General features: G+C 37.1%; 1 protein-coding gene across 3 annotated transcripts; it reads left to right on the top strand.

Moving 5' to 3' along the window:
• Positions 1 to 659: 659 nt before the first annotated feature.
• Positions 660 to 24247, top strand: LOC131031462 (SAC3 family protein C). 3 transcript variants are annotated; one of them, XM_057962579.2, is made up of 8 exons: positions 662 to 1307; positions 1406 to 1506; positions 11428 to 11649; positions 22911 to 23129; positions 23275 to 23363; positions 23501 to 23594; positions 23697 to 23789; positions 23890 to 24247. In XM_057962579.2, the coding sequence occupies exons 1-8, from the start codon at positions 902 to 904 to the stop codon at positions 24091 to 24093; spliced, it is 1428 nt and encodes a 475-aa protein (XP_057818562.2). In that variant the 5' UTR covers positions 662 to 901; the 3' UTR covers positions 24094 to 24247. The 3 variants fall into 3 exon arrangements, with proteins under 3 accessions (XP_057818564.2, XP_057818562.2, XP_057818563.2); XM_057962580.2 differs by having other exon boundaries at positions 664 to 1307; positions 23278 to 23363; XM_057962581.2 differs by lacking the exon at positions 11428 to 11649 and having other exon boundaries at positions 660 to 1307.

The raw sequence follows: 24247 nt of genomic DNA, 5'->3' as shown, positions 1-24247 counted from the left end.
ATTGGGAAGTAAATAACAAGATTTCATATTGTATAGTGATAGCAAGAGTACAATTCGTGTGGCAAAAAATCTATCCTTTTATTCACAAACAAAGCACATAGAGCTTCAATATCATTTTATCAGAAGTGTACTTGAAGAAGGTAACTTGAAATTAGAGAAGATTCATACTAGCCTCAATTTCATTTTATCAAAAATACACTTGAAGAAAGTAACTTGAAATTGGAGAAGATTCATACTAGCCTCAAATCTCCAGATGCATTGACTAAAGCTATTGCAAAAGATAAGTTGGATTTCTCAAAAATTAAGCTTGAAAAAGTAAGGGCATCTTCAAACTTAGCTATTGGAGCATGGTCTAGATTGTGGACTATAAGTGAGATATTGACTCTTCATCTACTTTGAAAAGTTCAACATATAATTAGAGATTTAAAACATTTTAAGATTTAAGAGAACGTGTATATTTGCTACTCCAAATAATAAAAGAAATCAATGCTCTATTTTCTTATGGATCTAATCAATTGTTGATGAACAACTTAACTTAGGGTGTTGATCTATTATGTCCATATATTCTGTTTATTGTTGCTGATGTTTTTTTGCTTTCAATCTGCACTTTACACTTATTAACATTGATTACGTATTTCATGAGCATGTAAACTTGCCGGAGCCCCGTCCATGGGACCGTGTCCTAAGGAACTCCCTAACGGCGAGTATCCTTCTCCGGTGAACTTCTGCTTGCAAGGTCTCATTATCACAATAAAAGAACTGTAGAATGCTATCCAGAATGTCGTCCAAAACAAAGGAGTGCTTAGGCGTTAAATGGAAATGGGCTCAATCATTATTTTCTTGGCCAGGCAATTAGTTATTATGAAGTCATAGTGCCTCTGGTTGATGTTCTTGAGCTGAGATGGAACGGAACAGGGCAAGATACGAAGGCAATTACAGCAGGGGAAGAACACATGGTGGTCGATTCAGAAATGGAAGAGCCAATCTGAATCAACCCATCTACAACCAACGACAGGATGATGGTACGACAGACAAATTTCCTTCCCATACTCAGCAACCTCCAAATTCTAGTTTCCCAAGACAACATAATAATCGGAGGCCCTCATCGTCCTATCTCAATTCAGGTGAATCTCAGGGGCCTTCAAACAACTTCATAAATAATTCAAACAAATATAGAGGGCAAGGGCACGAAAACTCCCATCCCCCTTCACTGGATACAAGTACGGTATTAACTAATGCAGATTTAGAAGAGGAAGATAGTCAACGGCGGCCATTCTTAACTGGCACTTGTCCTGATATGTGTCCCGGTGAGCATCTGTCGATCCATTTATTCATTCAGCTGACATGAAAGAATTCCTCAGTTGGGTTATTGATAACAAATTCGGTTGGGGTTGTATTGAGACAGCCAAGGAGCGTACTCAAAGAGAGCAGCTCAGAGATTTGGCAGTTTTTGAAAGGCTGAATGGGAACCCACACAAGACATCTGCTAAACTCGCTGTGAAAAAGGTACCCTTCATTTTCACTTGTTTGAAACATGACTTTTTACTGTTTCTGAGATTGTAATAATATCGTGGTCTGTTTAACTAATCAGAACTTGTTTTTTCATAGCATTTTAGGCTGTCAATATGTTTCCCCTCAAAATGTCGGTCAATTTGGGAACCATGAACTAAAGGTTGACAAAGTTTGAGTCAAAATTTCACAGTTAAATCCTAATAAACCATTACATGATTTGACAGGCTGCAGAAACACACTCCATGAAATTGTCTGTTAATTTTTAGAAAAGCCTTTGACATTAGAAGCATGTTACCCTTCATTGCAATTCCACTAAGAAAGAAAATACAGAATGCAGTACTATGGAATATCAGGGCTAGCTGACTTCTCATATTAAGAAAAGGTTGGTTTTTAGTCACGCCCAAGACAGCCATCAATTTGGCATACGAGACCTTGCTTATGGAATCTGCCAGTTCATTTACCTTATAGATTGTTGAACTCATGGATTTCCACTTTGTGCCCGAGATTGGGACTAAAGCAAATATTGCCAATCCAGTAATCTGAAAATGGAACAATACTGGGATCGGAAACATTTAGGCAATAGAGTTCCTATTTTATTTTCTTGTGAATATTTCTACTAATTTTATTCAGTTCATATGACTGTGGATAGAGTAATGCCGAAGAAAAATGGTTAGAATCATAATCCTCTACTTGCAATCTATACAAAAGGCAGACGAATTTTTTTTTGCTTCTATGTTTATTATGAGAGAAACCTAAAAGCTACAAACTATCTACCGTTAATTAAGAGGGTAAATGATACAATGGAAATATTATGACAATATATGTTTATTTCTATGAAGTGTGTGATAAAGCAAATGAAATTAAGGAATCAATGAAGAAATAAGCATAACAAATACAAACTATAGCTCTAGATCTACACGGAGAAATACTTTCAAAAGAAAAGTCCACCACAAAAGAGACCCAAACTTGTATTTATGTCAAAAGTGCATACGCTAATACAATCACTTCTCTCTCTAACAGTAAATCGATAGCATTAAAATACCTTGGAAAGAACTTTACAATTCACTATTCCATGCCTATAATACATAGAAATGCTGGAAATAAAAAAATATCAAGTGATATTCAAAACCATGAGTTTAAACTAATGTTATGAGACTTGGACTTGGCACTCAAACTCGGTCACTGCAAAGACTTGATAAATTGAAAAAATCATGAAATATAGAGATTTTTAAGGATTTAAAACTTCTATCATGCACCTTTCAATAAATAAACACAATAAACCAATCAAATATAAGCTACTTTGATCACATACATAAATACATCAATCACATGATTATAAAAGCAGATTTTAGCTGAAGGAAACAACATATTTAAATATATAAATATTGTTAAATGTATACAAAACTCATAAACTATGAAATTAATGGCATCAAAACAAATATCAAAACTAAATGCATAAGCCTATGCTTAGAGGAGCCTGCAGTACTCTCTCAACATCCATAGTTGTATTATTGTATAGCAAGTCCTTACAATACTTTACGGTACATTCTTAGTGATGATGTGGCAATAATAACTGCTTCTGTATCAATGACAACAACATCCAAGGGTTCTACTCGAGCTCTATCCTCCGCTACCTCTAGATCCACCTAATCAACTTATGCAAGGTCTTACTCATTAAAGATAGGATTCTCAACCTTGGTGATCCAATTTGACTATAGTCAACCTCTAGATTTATGGGAGATAAGTTGGTGCCCAATATTTATTTGTAATGGAGGTAAATGTTGTATTAACATAAAAATAATCATTCAACCTACGTTACCAGGAGATGCGTCTCCTACCCCCTGAGATGCATACCGGAGATGGAGAGATGGAGACGTGTCTCCGGTACTGGAAACGTCTTTGTTCCCAATGCACAGCCATTTAGATTGGCTATGGTACCAGCAGTATAAGCAATTTTAATTTCAACTTTTGTTCAATTTTAAATTTAACGTTAACTTTACCACTGTTCTTGTTTTCAAAGTTCTATGTCATGATATTTTCTAGAAATTATTAAATTATATGAAAAAAATTGGCATCTTGAAGTACTCCCGTCTCCTATTTTTGAAAATTAGCTGTACTAGTACCACTCTCCAGCATCTCCAAGTACCCTCATCTCCTGGTAACCTTGCATTCAACCTTCGCATTGATACCCTGTTGCGCTTCTTGGAGTGTGCTGGGTTCCAAAACCATAGCTCCACTTCCTAGGACATTTTCACTTTCAAGGCTAAAGTTGTTATCATGAAAGTAAAGCTTGCTCTCATCCTTAGATATGGAGGGTTGAAGGCTAACACTATGAGAGTGGGTTTTCTCTCCTACTCTTTGAGCTCAACTTAGACTTAGGAGTGTGTTCTTAGCGGTATACCTTAATAGGTATTTGCATCAAACAAAACGAGCAACTAAGATGATAGCAGCCAGCATACTTGACCCCAAAAGCTATCACTTGGTCAAATAAGGTTGGCTGCAATAAAATCTATATAGCTGACCCACATGTGCTAGCATGACTCACATGAGATGAATTCATTCAAGGTTTATTTAAGATATGTCCCTGGTTAGAGTATTGGATGGATCGTGAACGAACAAAACTACTCCTACTCCTACACAAGTAGAACAAAGGGGGTTAAAATGATGGGCGATTAGACCTTCACCGATATGGACCAGTATCTACTCCAATGGGCAACAAAGTCTAGAACAATACAAAGGAAATAGATGCAACAAGATAAAACATCAATAGAACTAGATCCTCATTATCATGAAAATCAAAGATTACATCCATGCGATAGACATAATGGTTTATAACCAGAACTACAATGACCCACAAGGATTAAAGGAGTGATTATTACAAAGCTTTTACAATACATTAGGCGCTATCACACACCATCAAACTCAAATTACATTCATTCTAGCAAATGCAACAAGAGAAAACATATAATTACGATTACGTATAATTTTGAATAGATGTAATTAGTGCAACATGTTCCTCAAGCCAAGATCTGCAAAATCTGCTGTAAACATCTTTCAGGATCCTCTAAAACCAAAAATGTGTGCAAAACCAACCGCTACATTAAGACAGCATGGTCATCATCTCCACAGTCTTAAAGGTGTTAGATTGATGCCCTTATGATGAGTAGTGGTTTTCAGGTGCCAACATGTCAAATCTTGGTAATTGCAGGATACTGAGATGCATTAATGATGTCAGGATATCTGGGAGGGTAGGTGGGAGTCATAGTGGAAAATGGTGGGAGTTTTGAACTATTTGGGGTTAGAGTAACACATACCACATGCCGAGGATTAGAGCACTAGGGAATTGAGGAATCAAGGTGACAGGGAAGTCATGCTAGAGGAGATGTGAGATGGGGGAAGGCTGAAAGGGGAACTCGGATTGGAACAATGTGTTGGGATGTTAGGATCGAGGTGTCCAAACAAGGCTTAACTTCCAACTCCAATAGGTTATATAGAGCAATCAGTGGATTTTTAGGCTTTCTGAGGTTGGTGGAAATGGGTACCTGGTTAAGGGCAAGGCCAAAAGTTCAACCTTGCTAGAGTTAGTAACTATTTTTGGAGTGCAAGGTATTAGAGCTAGGAAAGCAAAGATGGAAGGCAACGGGTACCAAGGAATGAGATGGATGAGGAAGTTCGAAAATTTTGTGGATATAAAGGACTTAGAATTTTAATAGACTTCTGAGCTTCAAGGCTTAGGAATGCCAAAGGAATGGTATTGGGGGATGGGAAACTTTGAAACTCTGATAAAACAACACTTAGACAAAATTTTAACAAGGACTTAAGTGGGTTGTCGGGATCAGTAGGGAAGGTATGAAGGTATGGACAACCTTGAAAGTCCGAAAGGCTAGCAAACACACAACACCATAAGCAAGCTAGACTTCGACATTTTATGGATTTTTGCATCTTTTGACACATAGGGAACCCATTTAGGATGTCTCGGCTCAGTTATAAACAATGGGACAAATATCACTCAGACACACAAAATGGAAGGGACTCAAGCAAAAATGACACTACAAATTTGAGTCCCAATAGTGGCTCTACTTGGGGATGTGTGTCTCTCATAGACATTGTGAAAATCCAGAAAACTCCAGTTGCAAACCACAATATTTGACACAACAAAACACAATGCGGAATGGGACTGGAGGACCTCACGACAAAGAAGGTATCTAATGGCACATCACATTAATATTCACAAAACAATACAACACAAACAGGTAAACACTATATACAGAGAGACAATAACCTGCAGCCAAAGACATGGAGGCATGAACTAAATAAAGATATGATTGCAAGCGTACTCACAACATCATTTGTAGGTGAGACCCTACATGAACACCTATGGCGCACGGCCATGAACAAACTGAAGCAATTTCTTGCCTCTGTCAAACATCATTTAATTGAAGTTATTGATATCCCTTAGGCCATAGTTTCATTCACTGCCCAACATTAAGAAATGAAGCCATTTTCCTACATGCTTCAAGTCACAAATATTTTCCATGTAGTGAAGATTCACTTCACTACTAACTTTGTCATTATAGGACAGCCATAAAAAATAGGTGTTAGACCTATCTAATGATACATCATGTGTGCAAATAGAAGCATGGATAAAAAATATTGAAATTAATTGAGTGTTAAAAGAAGTACAATTTGTGGAGGGACAACAACCTTCCTCACACAAAGGCACATTGTTGTTGCATCTGTTGACCTTCTCACATGAAGTGAAGCAAAAATAAAATCCTTCCAACTCCCATTGCAATGAAAACTATGCCACATCACATCATTGATTTGCACAAAGATCTTCTTCCAGCAAATCAGATTGAAAAATTTGAAGTTCTGGCACATTACCAAGTTGAACAACCTATTGATCTTCATTTTGGCTTATATGTTGTTGTTCAACATCATTATCTCTTGTAGGCTGGACGGACACAAATACTCTAGCTCTGTCACACAACTGTCATCCATAGTTGGAGAAGCTTGATCCCCGCAAAGAAAGTATTCATAATCAACAGCATTTATATTAATCTCTTGGATAACATGTGGCCAGCTTGCATCACTCTCACATGTACTGATGCATTCTTCAACAGCATAAAAATTGCCATCATGAGACACCTCGAGTGAAGCACCAAGTTCGTCAAATCCTCCCTCCATTTCTTGTTCACTTTGGCAATCTATTGTGTCATATATGCTGTTAAAATCAGACCTATGTCACATCTTTTCTTCTTCCTCGATCATTGGAACAATAATATTTAGCAACCCCTTTGAAGCACACTCTGCATGAGGAAGACAACAAGCATGTAATCACCAGGTCTTCAAATTGAAAATTAGTGAACACTTATATTTACCTCAACAGTTTTATCATCAATTGTAGCCACCTCTGTTATCCTTATGCAAACAAACGTTAGTAACTTCAATATCAAAATTAGGAACAAAGGAGGGCAATACATCAAACCAAAAACTATTTTTTGTTCATTATTTACATCACAAGTATGTGCACACTTTACTTTTGCTGTAGCCATATACTTCGCTTTTATAGTCAACGATGCAACTATAGTTTGCTACTTACTCATCCAACTGATAGATTCTCTAAACAAAGTAAACACACAACCACCTATGGACCTCTTGTTCCAAATCACTAGCTCAATTTGAATCAACAAATCCCTGTATATCAAGCAACTTGCCGACATCATCAATCCCATGATAGCAAATAAAATAATTGGAAGTCCCTTGCAAACATTTGAAAATCCTTTTCACATAAGTTCAATGCTCTTTACTAATGTTGCAGATTGCTAAGAACTCCCACTACATAGGAAATGTCTAGTCTTGTGCAAACTATAACATGCATTTAACTACCTACGACACTAGATTATGGAACATTACGCTTATCCTCGAACGATAACTTAGTATTAAGTTATAAAGGAATATCAATTGGCTTATAGTCATGTATCATACACCTCTACAAGATAGTCTAAAGACTCTAAACCATAGTTCACGAAATTGGACTTTGTAAGCCAAAAATTTTCAACTTGGCAAAAGCTTAACAATTTAGAAAACAGTTCAGTTTTTGAAAAAAAATTAAATTTAATGCAAAATGTAGCTACAAAAAATGAGTTTGGTGGGGGTTTGGGTGTAGTGCCCTTGGAGTGTTCTTTGTCGCATTATAGGGCAAGGTTGAGGGGTGAGTCCCCACCACCAACTCCAAATGTAAGACATTCAAAACTGCACAGCTGTTTATGGAAAACACCATTTTCATAATTTTTCTAAAGGAACAATAATTCTTATAAATTTGGAGTGTTTAGTCCATCTTTTTTTCTGCATATTCGATACATTGCTGGCATGGTGCGAGTTGACCTATTGGACTTGTTGAGATCAAACCCAAAAATGTAGCGAGTTCTGTCTAAAAAATCGCTAAAAAACACTGGGCAAGATAAAGTTGGAAAAAATCCTAGGGGAAAATTCTTGGCACCGAGTACTCACCGAGTCTATGAACTATGGTCTGAACATACTCTAACTGAGCCAAAGCTTTTTAGCAACCCAATCCTAGCTGATCTCCATACTTAGAATGTACTTCACAGCCCTTAATCCTTCATATCAAAAGCACTAGACAATTATGTTTGGAGCTATCTATTTGTTCCCTCACTATATCCAATTAACAAGCTATCAACATATAGGATAATGATTAGCAACTAATCTCAATTAATTTCAAATAAACACAATGATCATTTTCACTTTTAACAAACCGAAGGTTTAATACAAAAGCATCAAAATTTTGATGCCACATCCAAGGTGACTACTTTAGACCATCCAGTTATTATTTCAAGTTTCAACATGCAAACTAAATTCTCTTTTCTGTTTATTACAAATCTGTCAGATTGTTTCATATATATTTCTTCCACAAGATCGTCATGCAAGAAAGTAGCTCTAACATCCATTTGCTTTACTTATAAATTATAAGCAACAATAGAAAGTAGAAATGTAATAGAAGCTAGCTTTTCATTACGAGAGAAAACTTCATTGAAATCAATTTTTCCGAACCTAGGAGTAACCTTTTGCCAATAGTCATGCCTTGTATCTTTTCAACTATCCATCTGCTTTGAATTTCTTCTTAAATACCCACTTGTAACGAACTCAATTAAATCCAAATTCTCACTTTTTCCCAAGGCCATCATCTCATTTCGTATGGCCTCCATCCAAGACATGCTATTTCGAAGAAATATCTTCCTTCACAACTCTAAGTTCATCATCAATACAAGATAAAAAAATACACAATGCAAATGTACTGGGTTATACTTGTCAACTATTTCTGTTGCCTCGTCAACCTTCTTAAGGGTTTAGAAAGAGACTCATGTTCTTCCTTTAAATTCTCTAAATTTGAACTTTATGTTCCAGTCCATCCTGTTGTTTTTTCAGCTATGCATCTTCCGACTTCTCTATTTTGGTTTCAAATGCATAGCTTTCTTCCTTTTCTTTTGGTTGTATTTGATCAGACTTCTTAAGTCTACTGAAAATTGCATCTCTAAAATATGAAATTTTCGAGGTAAGAGTATTCCAAAGCTCATAACTTTTAACATCATTGCCATAACCAATGAAAATACATTTGTTAGCTTTGCAATCCAATTTAGACCATTTTTCTTTAGATGTGTAAATAAAAACCTCACAACTAAAAACTCCAATATGCAAAATGGAGGGTTTCTTACCCCTCCAAATTTCATATAATGTTTTATCAACTAAAGCAGTTAATGAAGTATTAACCAAATAACAAGCAATTCTTACAATCTAAACTAAAACACACTAATCCAACTAAACGACTTCTCATCATGCCTTTGACTCTATCAATTAATGTTTTGTTCATATTTTTTTTGATGTCATTTTGTTGTGTATATGGAGTTGTTTTTTGTCTTACAATGCTTCTATATCTGCAAAAATCATCAACGCTTTAGAATACTGTTCCCCTTCATTATCTAATCTTAATACTTTTATTGTCCGATCCATCTAATTTTCAACAAGAATCCTATAATCTTTAAATTTACTAAAAACTTCAGATTTATGCTTCAGAAAATGAATTTAAGTACATTATGAGTAGTCATTGATAAGGAAATATAGTAGCAAGATTTTTTAATTGAAACAACATCCACAAGGTCAAAAACATCACTATAGTTAATAACTAATAATCTGTCTGCTCTAGTGCTATCAAAGTTAAACTTTACTCTACTTTGTTTATCAAACACAGTTCCCACAAAAGTCAAAATCCATAGATTAACCATACAAACCACCCACCATCTTTTTATTAACTAGAGTCTGAAGTCTTTTTTCACTAATGTGATCCATTTTGTGGTGCTACAACATATATGAATCTAAGTTTTTAGTTATATAGGTTGAGTTACAATAAGTAGATGTGCTCTAGAAGTGTATTGTAACTTTATTCTTTACAAATAATACATTGGGTTGTGCTTTTGGAGTGTGGGTTTTTTGTCCTGGAGGGGTAAACTGTGTTATGCTTTATCACTGAATTGTTTATGTTTTAAGTTGTGCATCCTCTCACTGTAGCTGTTTAAAGGTTTGGTAAAAATTTGAACTATCTCCTCCTTAGATTGATGTAGGAAGCATTTCCACATACCTTGCTTCCTTTCATAATGTCCCCACCCATACATGTGCATCTCATTTTGCGCACTCTAACATGTTTGGAGATCATACATTCTTTATCATTTACACAATCAAATACAACTGATCAAGACTTAGGATTGCAAGGCGAGTGGCACCTCTTATCTTAACATCTACTTGTATTATCATTATATTTTGTTGTCTATGTATATTTGTTTCAGGGTTTATACTTTTTAGTTCGACACCTTTGGCTCTTATTTGGTGGGAATTGCTTTAGATAATAGATCGCGAATCATTTGATATCTAGTTTCCCCAACTGTCTATTTGAGCCCCATTTGCTTCTGTTGGTCATCCAGCAATACTGGCATAATTTTCTTCATTTAATACACAGCCCATTAGTTGCTCTCGTTGCAAGCAAGTTAAAAAGATGCTCAAATAGTTCCTTATAGAGTTAATGTCTTAATTTTTTCCACGTATCCAACGGGACAATAGCTATCTATTTATAAACTAATGCTGGATAGATAGTATTTGATGATATGAATATGACGAAGATTTGAAGAGTGACATATCTGTACATTGTGACTTTAGTTTTGCAGGACTATCTCAATGTTAGAAATTCAAACATCTAATATATGGCCTCTTCCAGTGCTATTGACTGCAATACCCTAAACTCCCAATTTTGACCATTTATATAACTCCACTATTCAATGCCTTATACAAGATCTTAAGAATCTTGAAAAATAAATAATGCCCCCACCTACATGGGCATCCCATTAGACCATTCCAACATGTTTGGAGATTATAAATTATTTATCTACATAATTAAATATGATTAATCAAGAATTACGTGAATGGCACCCTTTATCCTAGCATCTGCAGGTATCATCTTATTATTCTATTTTCTAGGTGTATTTGTTTCAGGGTTTCTAGTTTGACCCCTTTGGCTCTTTGTTGGTGGGAATTGCTTTAGACTGTGAATCCTTCAATGCCTATTTTTGCCAATTGTTTATTTGAGCCCCATTTACCTGTTTTGGTCATCCAGCATTACCAACAGAATTCCCTTCATTTAATACATAATTCATTAGTTGCTCTCATTGCAAGGAAGTTAAAAAGATGGTAAACCGTAAAACAGTTCCTTATAGAGCCCGTGTTTCAATTTTGTCAATGTATCCAATGGTACAGTAGCTTCCTGTTTATAAACTAATGCTGGATAGGTAGTATTTGATGATATTGAATATGACAGATTTTTGAAGTGACATGTTTACATTGTGACTATAGTTTTGCAGGACTATCTCAATTTCAGAAATTCAAACATCTGATATACGCCCTCTTCCAGTGCTATTGACTGCAATGGAATATTTGTTGGAACTTGTTGACACCTCAGAACATGCATTTGCGGTTGTGCATGACTTCGTGTTTGATCGTACACGTGCAATCCGCCAGGAGCTAATGATGCAAAATATCACTAGCCACGAAGCAATCATTATGCATGAACAAATGGTTTGTTGCTGCCCGATTTTTTTCTGTTTACCATGCACATAGAAACATGATAATGCTATAAGAAGTTAATTTGCATTTCCAAACTTTATATATGGTAATCCAGCATTTACTGGTTTGCTGATCAATTTCCACAACTCCAAGTATGCATCCAACTTAAAGAATACTACTGTAGGTGGATTTTCAAGCTCCAGTTTACTCCCGAACTCAGCCATGAGGTGGAGAATTGCAGGTGCAAGTTTTGAACTATATATAAAGTAAATGGAAAGAAAGGCCCTTGACTTCAAAAGGGGAAATCTTTTACACCAAATTGCTATCTGGCTTGCTTATGACCCAAAAACAACTTTCTGGTTGACTTAATGATAAAATGATAACACTGGAATAATGTTGATTTTGTAGCATTGTAAATATTTCTCGTAAATATTTTGCCTGTGCATATGGGGTGTATGTATAACTAACATGAACCAATGGCATGTAATTGCCTCATTAACCTGCGAGGCATACCACAAATATAATTTATAGTTGATGCTGACTAGGGAGAATTTGCTTATGGTGAGTTTTTGAGACAAAATATGGGTTGGTGGGTCCGGGGCAAGATTGATTAATTTGAGGTGTGAAGTGGCAATGCCATACACTGGCAGCAGTGGATCCTGCACAAAAAGAAGCTAAATAGAGTAACTAAGCTTATCAGACAAGGGCCAGCTCTAGTGGAGATATAAATTTATAAGGGATCAGAACAGGTAGTTGATGGTGCCTTTTGCGAATCATAAGGATAGCACAAACAAGGTAACTTAATTGTAGACCTTGATAATCATAATACAAGCTTAGTGAGTGAATGTGATTCAAAGCCTATCATTGAATTTCTGGAGGTAAGATACAAAGAATAAGGTGTTGGCAGCAACAATGAAGGAAAACTGAGAGGGGGTGAATCAGATTTCACCAAATCAAATCAATTAAGCACAATCTCAGATTTCAATCATCTGTAGCAAGAATAAAGATAAAGACAATAACATCAACACACATAACACCAAGATTTTGACGTGGAAAACCCGGTTAAGGGAAAAACCTTGGTGGGAACCTACCCACAATAAGATGATACTCTGCAGTAGTATGTCTAAATATTACAATGGGGAATGCACATGTATTAGGCACACTGCTTAGAGCTCACTGCTCAAAATATAATGACCTAGAAGGCTCCAACCCTTAGGGAAGGTTCACTACCTTACAATAATGACCAGACTTCAATCTGGATTACATGAACTGCAAAAATAGCAACTGCTTATGCTTGATGATAGATTACATGAACTGCAAAAATAGCAATTGCTTATGCTTGATGACAGATTACATGAACTACAAAAATAGCAACTGCTTATGCTTGATGACAGTTCTTGTTAAGCTCATTTGTCTGCTTTGCAACAATCTCTGCCAATGAAGCAATAGTCTGCAAAAAATTGCAATTATACCCGATTAATCCTGAATCTTGGAGCTAGCCGATTTATTCTCCGAAAAAATCTTGATTCATGAAAAAATCGTTGGCCAAGTGTTGACCCAATTTTCAAAGATTTTCTGCATTTAAATCACGTTAAAATCATGTTAATAACCCCAAAAATGGCAAAAAAGTGAAAAAAATCATTGTAAAAACTTGCAAAACCTTAGAAAAACACGTGAAATTACTGAATTGCATAGAAATAGGGTTGGTCTGAGACAAAATCAGAGTCAATGTGGAATCAACGTTGAAAAAGTTTGTTATTTTGTCCATTTTCGGGGGGTTCATCATTCCCCACACTTCACTTGTTCAAACCCACGAGCTCAACAACCCAACAAAGGTAGAAAGCTCACGAGCTCAATGGCCTAGTAGGGGTTTGAACCTTGGTGGCTACCTCACCAATGGAGTTTTTCTACCACAACACTAAAAGTTCAAAGACATATTTAATATATGTAGATATAGATATATGATTTATAATTTATAATTGATATAATTAAGTTTTGCTCAAACAAAGACATGCAATTCATTATGTGAGCAATATATCTAAATTGCTCCACGAAATAAATCTGAATGACAACAAACAAGCTTACATAGTTGTAATAAAGGAGCCTCCAACACACAATCATTAAAATTTGTCTCTACCTAAAATAGTAGTTGCAAGCTAGGTATTGCCAAATCCAATGGCTTGCTAATCTTTTACTTCAGCTAAACAAGTGCCTTTTGTTGAATTCTACCCCATATAAAAGACTTACCAATTGCCATCAGTGTATATAAAGCATTGCAACTATGGAATATGATTTGATAAGCTTTCTCAAATATTGAACTACCCCTAGAAAACTCCTTGCCTCAATCACAATGAAATTTTTGGATCACTTAAAAATGGCTTCCACTTTTACTAAATTCCTAACGATTGTTGGATCTCTATCTGATAAATTTTGATCTCAGCTACATCATAGACTTAGCTAATATTTGATCTTAGACTTAGACAACTATTTGGTGTATTTGGTGACTGCCCTTTTAAAAAGTTAAATGAATGTTTGCCTATGTAATCAGCAATATGAATATAAACAACAAAAATCCATTTTCTACAATTCATGGGTTAAACTCCTTGTCTCAATCATAATGAAAGTCTAGGATCACTTCAAAATGGCAAAGTCTTGGATCACTTCAAAATGGCTTCCACTTTTACTAAATTCCTAACAATAGTTGGATCTCGGTCTGATAAATTTTGATCTTAGCTACTTCATAGACTTAGCTAATCTTTGATCTCAAACTTAGACAACTATTTGGTGTATTTGGTGGCTGCTAGTTAAAAAATTTAAATGAATATTTGCCTATGTAATCAACAACATGAATATAAACAACAAAATCTATTTTTTACAATTCATGGGTTAAAACTCTTTTTTATGTACTCTCTATATCTCTATGCTATGGAAATGCCCTTAAGTTTTAAAAAAAAGTAGTTTGTGTCTATTTTTCTTCTAATTTACGATTTTTTAAAATCCAATTTCTTACCCATTTTTTCAAAAAATCTTATACTTTTGGTTTGCCAATTTTTTCTCCAAATGATTTTTGTTACTATGATATAAAGCATTGCAATTGTGGAATATGATTTGATAAGCTTTGTGAAATATTGAATTAACCCTACAAATTTCCTTGCCTCAATCACAATGAAATTCTTGGATCACTTCAAAATGGCTTTTACTTTTACTATTTGTCTGTTAACTTTTGATCTCAGTTACTTCATAGACTTAGTTAATATTTGATCTGACTTAGACAATTATTTGGTGACTGCCCTCTTAAAAAGTTAACTCATTATTTGCCTATGTAATCAATAATATGAATATAAACAACAAAAACATATTTTCTACAATTCATGGATTAAATTCTTTTTTATTTGCTCTTTATATCTTATGCTATGGAAATGCCCTGAAGTTATTTAAAAATATAGTTTTTGTCTCTTTTTCTACAATTTTTTATGTTTTTTTAATCCCATTTTTTCCCTATTTTTCAAAAAATCTTATACTTTTGGTTTGCCGATTTTTTCCCTAAACGATTTTTGCTACTATGATCTCTGCTCAATACATCATATCGAAAGATAAATTCGATTATGCACACATACACCACTCTTTGATAATGCAAACACCACATTGACACCCAAATTACATGACTCTAACACCTATTTATACAATTCATCAACCTTGACTACAAGGTTCGGCCAAACCCTCAACCCTTAATTACAAAATTACATCACATGATACATAAATAAACCACCGGACCAATATAAGGTTATAGACGACATAGAATGGACCTAAACCAAATCTCCAAACACGCATCACCACCGGAAATCTCGCCAAGAACAACATGTTATACCATCAGAAATACCGCATAACACGAAGAATATCATTGGATCAGCAAAATCATCAATACCGCACACAATGATCAATGCGGAGCACCAAAACAAATAGGACATGATCAGGAAACACCAACAAGCACATTAGAACCATCTGCAATAATTGCACCAACACCACTTATTCAAATCTTCATCGATCAACATGCTAACTCTCAAAAACACCAAACAGTAGCAATTTGGACTAGAAAGATAACTTGCGGAGCACCAAATCACGAACCATCTGAAATGAAGATACGCATGAACATCCAAAACATTATCCCAAATCCGCAACCAAAGATATGATCATACTGAAACACAACGGATCAAATACCAAACTCTACCAACCACTGAACAAAAAGACTAAACTTCAAACCGGATTAAATGATATGATCAAGTAAGCTTCCGGATCACTGAAACCAATAAGAAATAAAGTATTCCAGCATCCTAAACAGTTAAACCAACCATATCGACTCAATGCAATCATCGGAACACCAAACAACTCTCCGCAACACCAAAGCACAGGAATATGTTACATCAATGACAACAACATATCCTAGCAGCAACAATATCCAACATAAGGATTTGACATTAGAATACCTTCTCAAGGGAAGTCATGATTTTAAAATTTTGGAGTATTGCTTTTGGTCCATAACATCTAAATAACTACTAAAGTGAATGACAAAATTGCCAGTTGGCTCAATTTAGATTTGAATTTTATTGAAAATGGATTCATTTAAATCATGATTAATGACAGGAAAAAAATGAACTTGGAATTAATATTAATTGTGAATTAGGTAATAATTCCATAATTAATGTGAGAACCCTAATAATCAGGACAGAGAGAGAGCAAGTTTATCTTTAGTTGCATGGCACACTGATATACACATATGCAGTCTCATTTTTTAGCATATATGATATAAGTATCTTCAGTGCAAGCACTAAGCCATGTATATGCTTTCTCTCAGATAACTACAACCACAATTATATGGAACATAAGTAGAAGACAGTATACAATTGAAAATGAAAGTTATAAATGAATATTATGAGTTCGAGACACTGGCATTAATAAAATTCAATTTCCACAAAGACCCCTTCCCATGTACACATGGGCTTGGATAACAAATAGATAAATAGTGATATCATCAAGTGCTTCAAAGTAGTATGCATGAGTCATGACAGTGTTGTTGACGTGTTTTTTTATGACCGCGTCTAACACAGAATAAAGTCACCAATGGTCACCTTATTCTCTCTTGATCAAGATTAATCTGTATGCTAGGATTGCTTAAAGTTCAAACGGCTAATTCCAAGGTTCCTTCAGTGCGTGGACATGACTCAGTTGTTTGATGGGTTTGCTGATAACCCAAGGGGGCCTTACGTATGTTGAAGAAACTTATGCAAGCTCGAGGATTTTTGTACGGATGATTTGCAATTAAAGCTCTAGTTTTGGATCTTTTGGATTTTGAATTATGTGGAAAGTAAATAGGAATAGGGCAGAGAAAAAATAGACTAAAAGTAATCTAATCCTATGAACAAGGAGATGGGGTAACTTGCGCAAAATCCAACCACGCTTTGCTTTGCCAGCAACGCACAACTACACGAAGGCGGTGCAATCTTCAGAGGGTGTGTTAAAGATTTTCAAATCATCAAGAGAAACCATCAAATCGAACAATCTCTTCTGATAATCGAAGTTAAACATACACGTATAACGGAGGCTCAGGCTAACTTTGCACGGTATGCAACAATCACCTGGACACCAAAAGTATGAGCACGAATTTTGCAACAAGTAATCCTATCAAATCCAGTTCGTCTAACAACGTGAAAGCAAATCTAACCTATGAAGAGAATGAGACCATGCGAGCTCCAAAACAACACAAGAACACACCAACAATTGAACAATGTATTAAGTGTTTGCTTCAAAAACTCTTAGCAACAATCTCTGACGATAGTCTCTCCTTCTTTACAAATGAGGGGGTCATCCCCTTATATAGGCCTCAAGCCATGATCACATGCAAAACCCTAATTAGGGTTTGCCCTAAAGATTCCCCACTCAAGGTGCAACAAGGTGGGAATCGGCAATTAATAACCCATTATGCCCATGTACAATTAATTTAAAAAAGCCTAAAATAGCGCCCACTTGCACATTAAATGTGCCCCATGATGTTGATTATGCCCAGAATATAACCGACACCATCATAAATGTCCATCATTCTCCAAGTGACGACAACATGCACGAAGAATCTGTCATAAAACCATAATGAGAAGGCGACATGCAAGAAGATTCCCTATCTGATGGTGACATGCATTGACTGGACCCATGCCTAGTCAATATTCCTTCAGCAATAATGACGGCGACATGCACAAAGAATCTGTCATAAAACCATAATGAAAAGGCGACATGCAAGAAGATTCCCTATCTGATGGTGACATGCATTGACTGGACCCACGCCTAGTCAATATTCCTTTAGCAATAAGTATGCCACTACTATTCAACCAAAAGACTTTCGTCCAAAAATGGACAACCATTATCTCGTTCATTTATGGCGTATGCAATGAATCTGCCGACGACAGCTTCCAGTTCTCCGATGGAGACACTTGGCACGTTTTCAATGTTAAAGTCCATCAAGGCAATTTCTTCTTCACTCCTGGAAAAAAAGATTTCCCACTCTATCATGACTTCCTGCGTTTTCTTCATTATACCGGAGAATGAAGAAACCTTTGCAAAATGTTCCTTAGGGAACGCACCAACGAAGAAGAAATCGTGCAACTGGGATTTCAGGGAGTTCACCGTTATTCCTTCGTCACTGAGTTTCCTTGCAAACAAAGCTTCCATGGCACTAATGATTTCTTCCTGTATCCCTCTGATAGACTCCTTCAAGGTGACAGAGTCAATGCTGAATTTGTCAAGGGTGTTCTTTCCTAAACAGATGGCGTAGAACCATCGAGGAAAGTCATAAGCTTCATTTTCTTGGATCACTTTCCCGTCCACCAGAGTTTGCCTCGGAGTCTTCGTCAGAGCCCTGAGTCGCGAAATGGTTAAGTCTTGGTAAACATCTACATCCTCCCATAATCCTTCTGCTATCTCTAATTTGTTTAGGAGGGCCACGAACTTCGAATGAAGGTGAGCTAGATCCTCAATGAATTTTCTTGCCTCAACATAAACATCCTCTACCCATTCCCGAGAATTTTGCGCCATTGCTCTAACAAGTTCCGCATTATCAACCACTTCCTTGGGAAGGGAAGGCGGAGGAGTGAATGAAGGCCCTGCCTCCCTGAGAGGTCTTTTGAAACTCCTGACGTATTCACATAGGACTCTATTTTCTTCCCTCAGCCGCTTACATTTTGCCTTCGATTTCAGCAATTTCTCCTTTATGGCTAAGGAGGAATCTTCAAAGTCTCCTACTACTTGACCTGTGGAAGCATGGCCCAGATCAACTTGTCTGATGACGTAATCCTCCTGCCTAATCTCACTCCTATCTTTATCCACTGTAGGTTTAGCAATGTGCAAGGTCCGGGATCCAGATTCTTCCTTGACAACCTTGGAAAACTTCTGGGGAGCCTTTCTTTCCGCTGGCCGATCCATCCTCTTCAATAATTCTTCTAACTCTTGAGTAGGATTGGTTCCTCCTTCTGCTTCATTCCCCAGCCTACCTATCAACCAGTCTGGAGCGGGGATGGAATGGCTATGATCTTCTACACGCTCCTGTTCCTGAGATTCTTCCTCCATTTCACCAAGGATAGCCTCCACGAAGCTGTCCTGGCGAGCTTCTTCCTGGTGCGGGGGACTTTTTTGCCTCTGACTTCTCGGTTGACAGTGTCCCTGTGAAGCATTGATGCTGAGTATATCGGGTGCTGGAATGCTCCCTGGAAGTGGACCTGTGGAATGTGGAAACATCTCTACTTCCCGCACGCTTGAGCAACTAACTGGTGAATGCTCCCTTTCTGTCCTTGCTCTCTTTTGTGGAGGTTCCTCTTGCTGGGCTTCCTGTTGAACCTCGTGTGGGATTTCCTGCTGGATATCCTTCTTCTTTGTTGTCCTTGGCCTCTTTGGGGCACTTTTCCCTTTGTCCATCCGAGCTTCCCTTCCTGCCTGAACCTGTAGAGCTTTCAGTTGCCTCACTGTGGGAATCCAGATTTCCCATTAGCTGGTATGTTAGATGAATATTTTCTTCCACCAACTTTCTTATTTGCCTGTCAATCCAGTGCTTAGTGAATTTCAGCATTGGTATAGCTAAGATATTCAAATCTTCTACCTCAGGCTCTGACCAATCTGGCAACTGGATAGGTTGATCTTTTACTTTCTCGAATTCAGGTTGTGTCAAATCTGAATCTTCCTTCACTTGATCCGACACCTGATAGTATTTGAATTCATGATCTCGCCTATGTAGAAGAACATCCAGGCCTCAAAGTTCACCGAATGTGGGCATCCCATTACTCTGCTTAGCATTTTTATCAAGTCTACATACTCTTGCTTGAACTCGAAGATTGTAAGAGTTTTGGGCATCTTGGAAGCGTGCACTCTAGGCTTCAGCAACCACTGCTTATTGATCAAATCAGCACACCTGGCAGGACCTGCTTCATATACTGCCTGAGCTCTGCTGCTGGTCCTGTACGTCATGGAATAATGTGAAGGTATTCCGAAAGCCTCACCAATTGACTCCGGAGTCAATGTTGCCAACAACTTGCCATCTGGCGTTGAGATTGTTTTCCGCTCCAGATTGTAATGTGCTACACATTCCAAGACCAAGTCTGGGCACTGAATAGCAGGAGGAAAACCAGCTGCCGCAACAATTCCATTTTTCACAATTCTGACAGCTATCGGGGAAGGGTTGTGCCCTGCTGTTCCGAACATTTGTATCTTGAAAGCAGCCAAGTTGAATGTGCCTAAATTAGTATCGCTGATTTCATCCCATCTTGAATTCAACCGAGAATGAGGAAGAAAACTCTTTATCTCCGCCTTGATCAATAATGTCTGCCTGGAGATAGTAGCTGCCTTGCTTGGTTCCGCCATCTTGGAAGCACCTCGAAGTGATGAAAACAGAGACTAAGTATGAATATTCTTCACTTCTCCACTTCTTCTTTCCTGAATCTTGCACGTGAGAAATGAAATGCCTTTCCAATCTTATGTAGAATTCTCAAGGGGCATTAATTTAGCAATTGCATTCATGATGCGTCATACTTTCCCCAATCACTGCGCCATGCAAAGGCAACTTCCCATGCGAATGAGTTCAAATTTAGAATTTTCCTTAAATGCTCCAAGTCATGCGTCATACTTGGAAGATTCCTTCTGCCTACTCATTGATTTCATTCTTTCCAATTTTGGAGGGAATTTGAAGGATTTTCTTAGGATTTGCTCGATTCCATTCTAACTTGTCATCTCCTGTTTTCGAAGGAATTTTCATTCCTCTTCTCAACATCCCTATTTTTTAGGGATCTTCCTAAAATTTAGGAGTCAGGTTCATTGGATGGGGAATTTCATCCTGATTTCGAATCTACAAAATTTTCCACACTTGGTCGAGATGTGGTGTCTAAAAATAGCAAATTTGAAAATTTGCCCGAGGGGAATTTTGCTTTTTATTCCTCCTTGACTCCTTGGATTCCATGCCTTAGGCAAAATTTCAATTTTTTAGCTTGGGCGGAATTTTCACCATGCCAAGGATTCATGGATTTTTCCCTCTGTCCTTGGCTTCTTCATTTTAGCGCCTGACTGCAAACTTGGGCGTAATTTTTCTCTGGCCAGGGATTCATGGATTCTTCCCTCTGTCCTTGGCCTTTTCATTCTGGCGCCTGACTGCAAACTTGGGCGCAATTTTGCTCTGTCTAGGGATTCATGGATTTTCCTCCTGTCCTTGGGAATCCCATTTTGGCACCCAATTCCACATTTGGGCGGATTTTTGCTTTGGCCAGGGCTTCATGGATTTTTCCTTTTGTCCCTGGCCCCCTCTGTTCAGCGCATGACTGCCTCCTTGGGCGCAAATCACACTTGGCCAAGGAATTTCATCTTTTCTTTGTTATCCTTGGACATCTTGTTTTGGTGCCTTCCACCTTACTTGGGCGGAATTTTCACCCAGAGAAGGATTCATGGAATTCTTTGTGAATCCTTGGGATCTTCATTTTGGCGCCCAAGCTCATACTTGGGCGCAATTTTGACTAGGAGAAGGATTCATGGAAATTTCCTTCTCTCCTTGCTTTTCCCATTTTGGCGCCCAATTCCACATTTGGGTGCAATTTTGTTCATGCCATGGATTCGCGGATTTTCCTCCTGTCCTTGGGAATCCCATTTTGGCGCCCAATTCCATATTTGGGCGGATTTTTACTTATGCCATGGATTCATGGATTTTCCTTCTCTCCACGGGAATCCCATTTTGGTGCCCAATTGCACATTTGGGCGGATTTTTCTTGTGCCATGGATTCATGGATTTTTCAATCATTTAATCTCCTAGACTTAGAATATTTTGACCTCCTGAGATTTTGAAGTGTTTTCCCGAGCTTTCCATTTTAGGCATGGATTTCTAGCACTTGACCCATTTCTGGCTTTCTTTGTCTACTGTCTGACTTTCCGGAATTAGAAATGTCTGCGAACGTCTGACCCTTGTTGCCTTGTCTGACTGACTCTGCTAGTAATGACTTTCCAAAAATAGAAACCTTCAAGGTGTCAGCGTTAGATCCCTAGACAGGGTGCAGGAATGACTTACTATAAATAGAAACTTACTAAAAATAGAAATTAATAAAATAGTAAGTTTGATTTTTGGCAAAATGACGACATTCCGGGACTCGGAAAAATCCCTAAAAAATAGGGACTTTCTAAAAATAGAAAGTTGCTCTGTTTGGGCTCAAATTTTACTGGGAGTCCCTTGAAGGATCCTGATTCCAATCGTATGTTCAGTTTTCCAAAAACCCTAACAGGAACCCCTAAAATCTAGGACAAAAGGCAAAACCCTAGAAAAAGGACAAAACAGGCCCTAGACTTCATAGAATTCGCTTGACAGAGAAGTAGATTAACTCTAACTGACCCCTGAACATCCGCAAAGCGGAAAGATTGAAGAGATTGCTACCAACACACAAAAAAACCAAGACCAAACGACCAAAAGGGCCTAAAAGCTAGGGGGTCCCTATTTGAGATAGGGTGATGTGTGATTAGGTCACAACAAGTCTCTCGTGGTAATAAATTTCCAAGCTGGGAGGCAGACATTGTGTTTTGTCAACAACTCTTTAAGTGTTATCTGCAAAGAATCCCTTTATTTTATTCTCTTGACGATGTCTTTGATAAAACAATAAAATTGTGAACAGGCTCAGCTGTAGTTGGCTAATAATAAATATATTCATAGGTAGTTTCAGTTAGGTCTCCTGCCCAAAGTGTAGTGACACATTAAATGTTTTATAATGCAGGTTAGATTTCACATTCTGTCACAGCACAAGCTTTATCAATTAAGCAGCAACGAGGATACATCTATGCTTCACTTGAACTTTGAACAGCTATCCAAATGTCTCAGATCTCTTCTTGATCTTTACAATGCCAATATGAAGAGCTCTTCTGAAGCTGGATGTCAAGCAGAATTCAATTCTTACTATGTTCTTGCTAATATGAGATCGCACAGTTTACCACAGGTGTGGTTCCTGGTTCTGTTGTCAAAAGTCAAAAGTTTGTTAACTGGATTTTTAATATAATTTATATGCTTGTCATGAATATCCAGCAATAGCTGCAAGCTTCTAGTATAGCCAGTATTATGAGATTCTTAACTCCCTAGAATAGCAGGGGGAGTCACTTTCTTTGTGGTTTCAGACTGTAAGACCAACATTACTGAAGTCGAAAGAGATGAAATTTGCAAGGAATGTATTAAGGTAACTGATGAATAGAACCAACTGGTTTCTACTTTATTAAAACATTAGGTATTTTACCATTTTCTATCTTATAGAGTTCATGCAGTAACCAAGCTTAAGCTTCATTGAATTTTCAGTTCTTCAATGCATTTGTGCAGGTGTTATCATATGGGAAATTTCAAGGGTTTCTTTACTCTTGCCAGGGAAGCAACATATCTTGAAGCATGCCTTATGGAATGCTACTTTAATGAGGTGAATCATTCATTAGACATAAAAATAGTCACGTATCTAAAGTCCATATTATCTCATCTCCAAGAAATTTTTGCCACAAATTTAATGCTATTTCTTAATCAGGTCCGTGCACAAGCAGTTGCATGCATCAATCATAGCAGCTACAAATTGAGCCCATTCCCGTTGTGTGACCTTGCAGGATTACTTATGATGACTGTATGCCACACAAACTACATTATTCTTGTGGTCCAAATTTGTACTTTAGGAATTATTCATACACAATGAATCATGATGCACTTTATTTTGTTGCTAGCAGGAATCTGACACGGAGGACTTCTGCAATTTGTGTGGGCTTGCAACAAGCACTGATGACAGAGGATTTAAGTCTCTCATTGTAAAACAATTCAATTTTAGTTTTCCTGAAAAAGGATCTCCATACTACAATTGTCCTATTATAGAAGGAAAATTAGATTCTTCCTATTGCTTAGAAATTAGGAAGAAGAAATTGAGCTTGCAGTAATATGTATACATTAGTAACGGCAGCAGCATTTCATTTATGTTATTACCAATAATTGTAACATGGAGATCAAGTTTAAACGATATGAACACAATTGCTAATTTCTACTTGAATTAAAATGTCAGGAGAAGGTACTTGGCATCGCTTTTGGCTATCA

Source organism: Cryptomeria japonica, chromosome 10 (genome assembly GCF_030272615.1).
Source record: "Cryptomeria japonica chromosome 10, Sugi_1.0, whole genome shotgun sequence".
In the NCBI taxonomy this organism is placed as follows: Eukaryota; Viridiplantae; Streptophyta; class Pinopsida; order Cupressales; family Cupressaceae; genus Cryptomeria; species Cryptomeria japonica.
Note: the sequence above shows the minus strand (reverse complement) of the source record. Positions and strands in the feature narration are given on the sequence as shown.

Excerpts from the sequence above, each read along its gene's own strand:
- LOC131031462 (XM_057962579.2), top strand. The coding sequence starts at position 902 with ATGGAACGGAACAGGGCAAGATACGAAGGCAATTACAGCAGGGGAAGA. Across the intron at positions 1,308-1,405 it reads TTGTCCTGATATGTGTCCCG|CCAAGGAGCGTACTCAAAGA; the intron begins GTGAGCATCTGT and ends GTATTGAGACAG. Across the intron at positions 23,595-23,696 it reads TGGAATGCTACTTTAATGAG|GTCCGTGCACAAGCAGTTGC; the intron begins GTGAATCATTCA and ends TTTCTTAATCAG.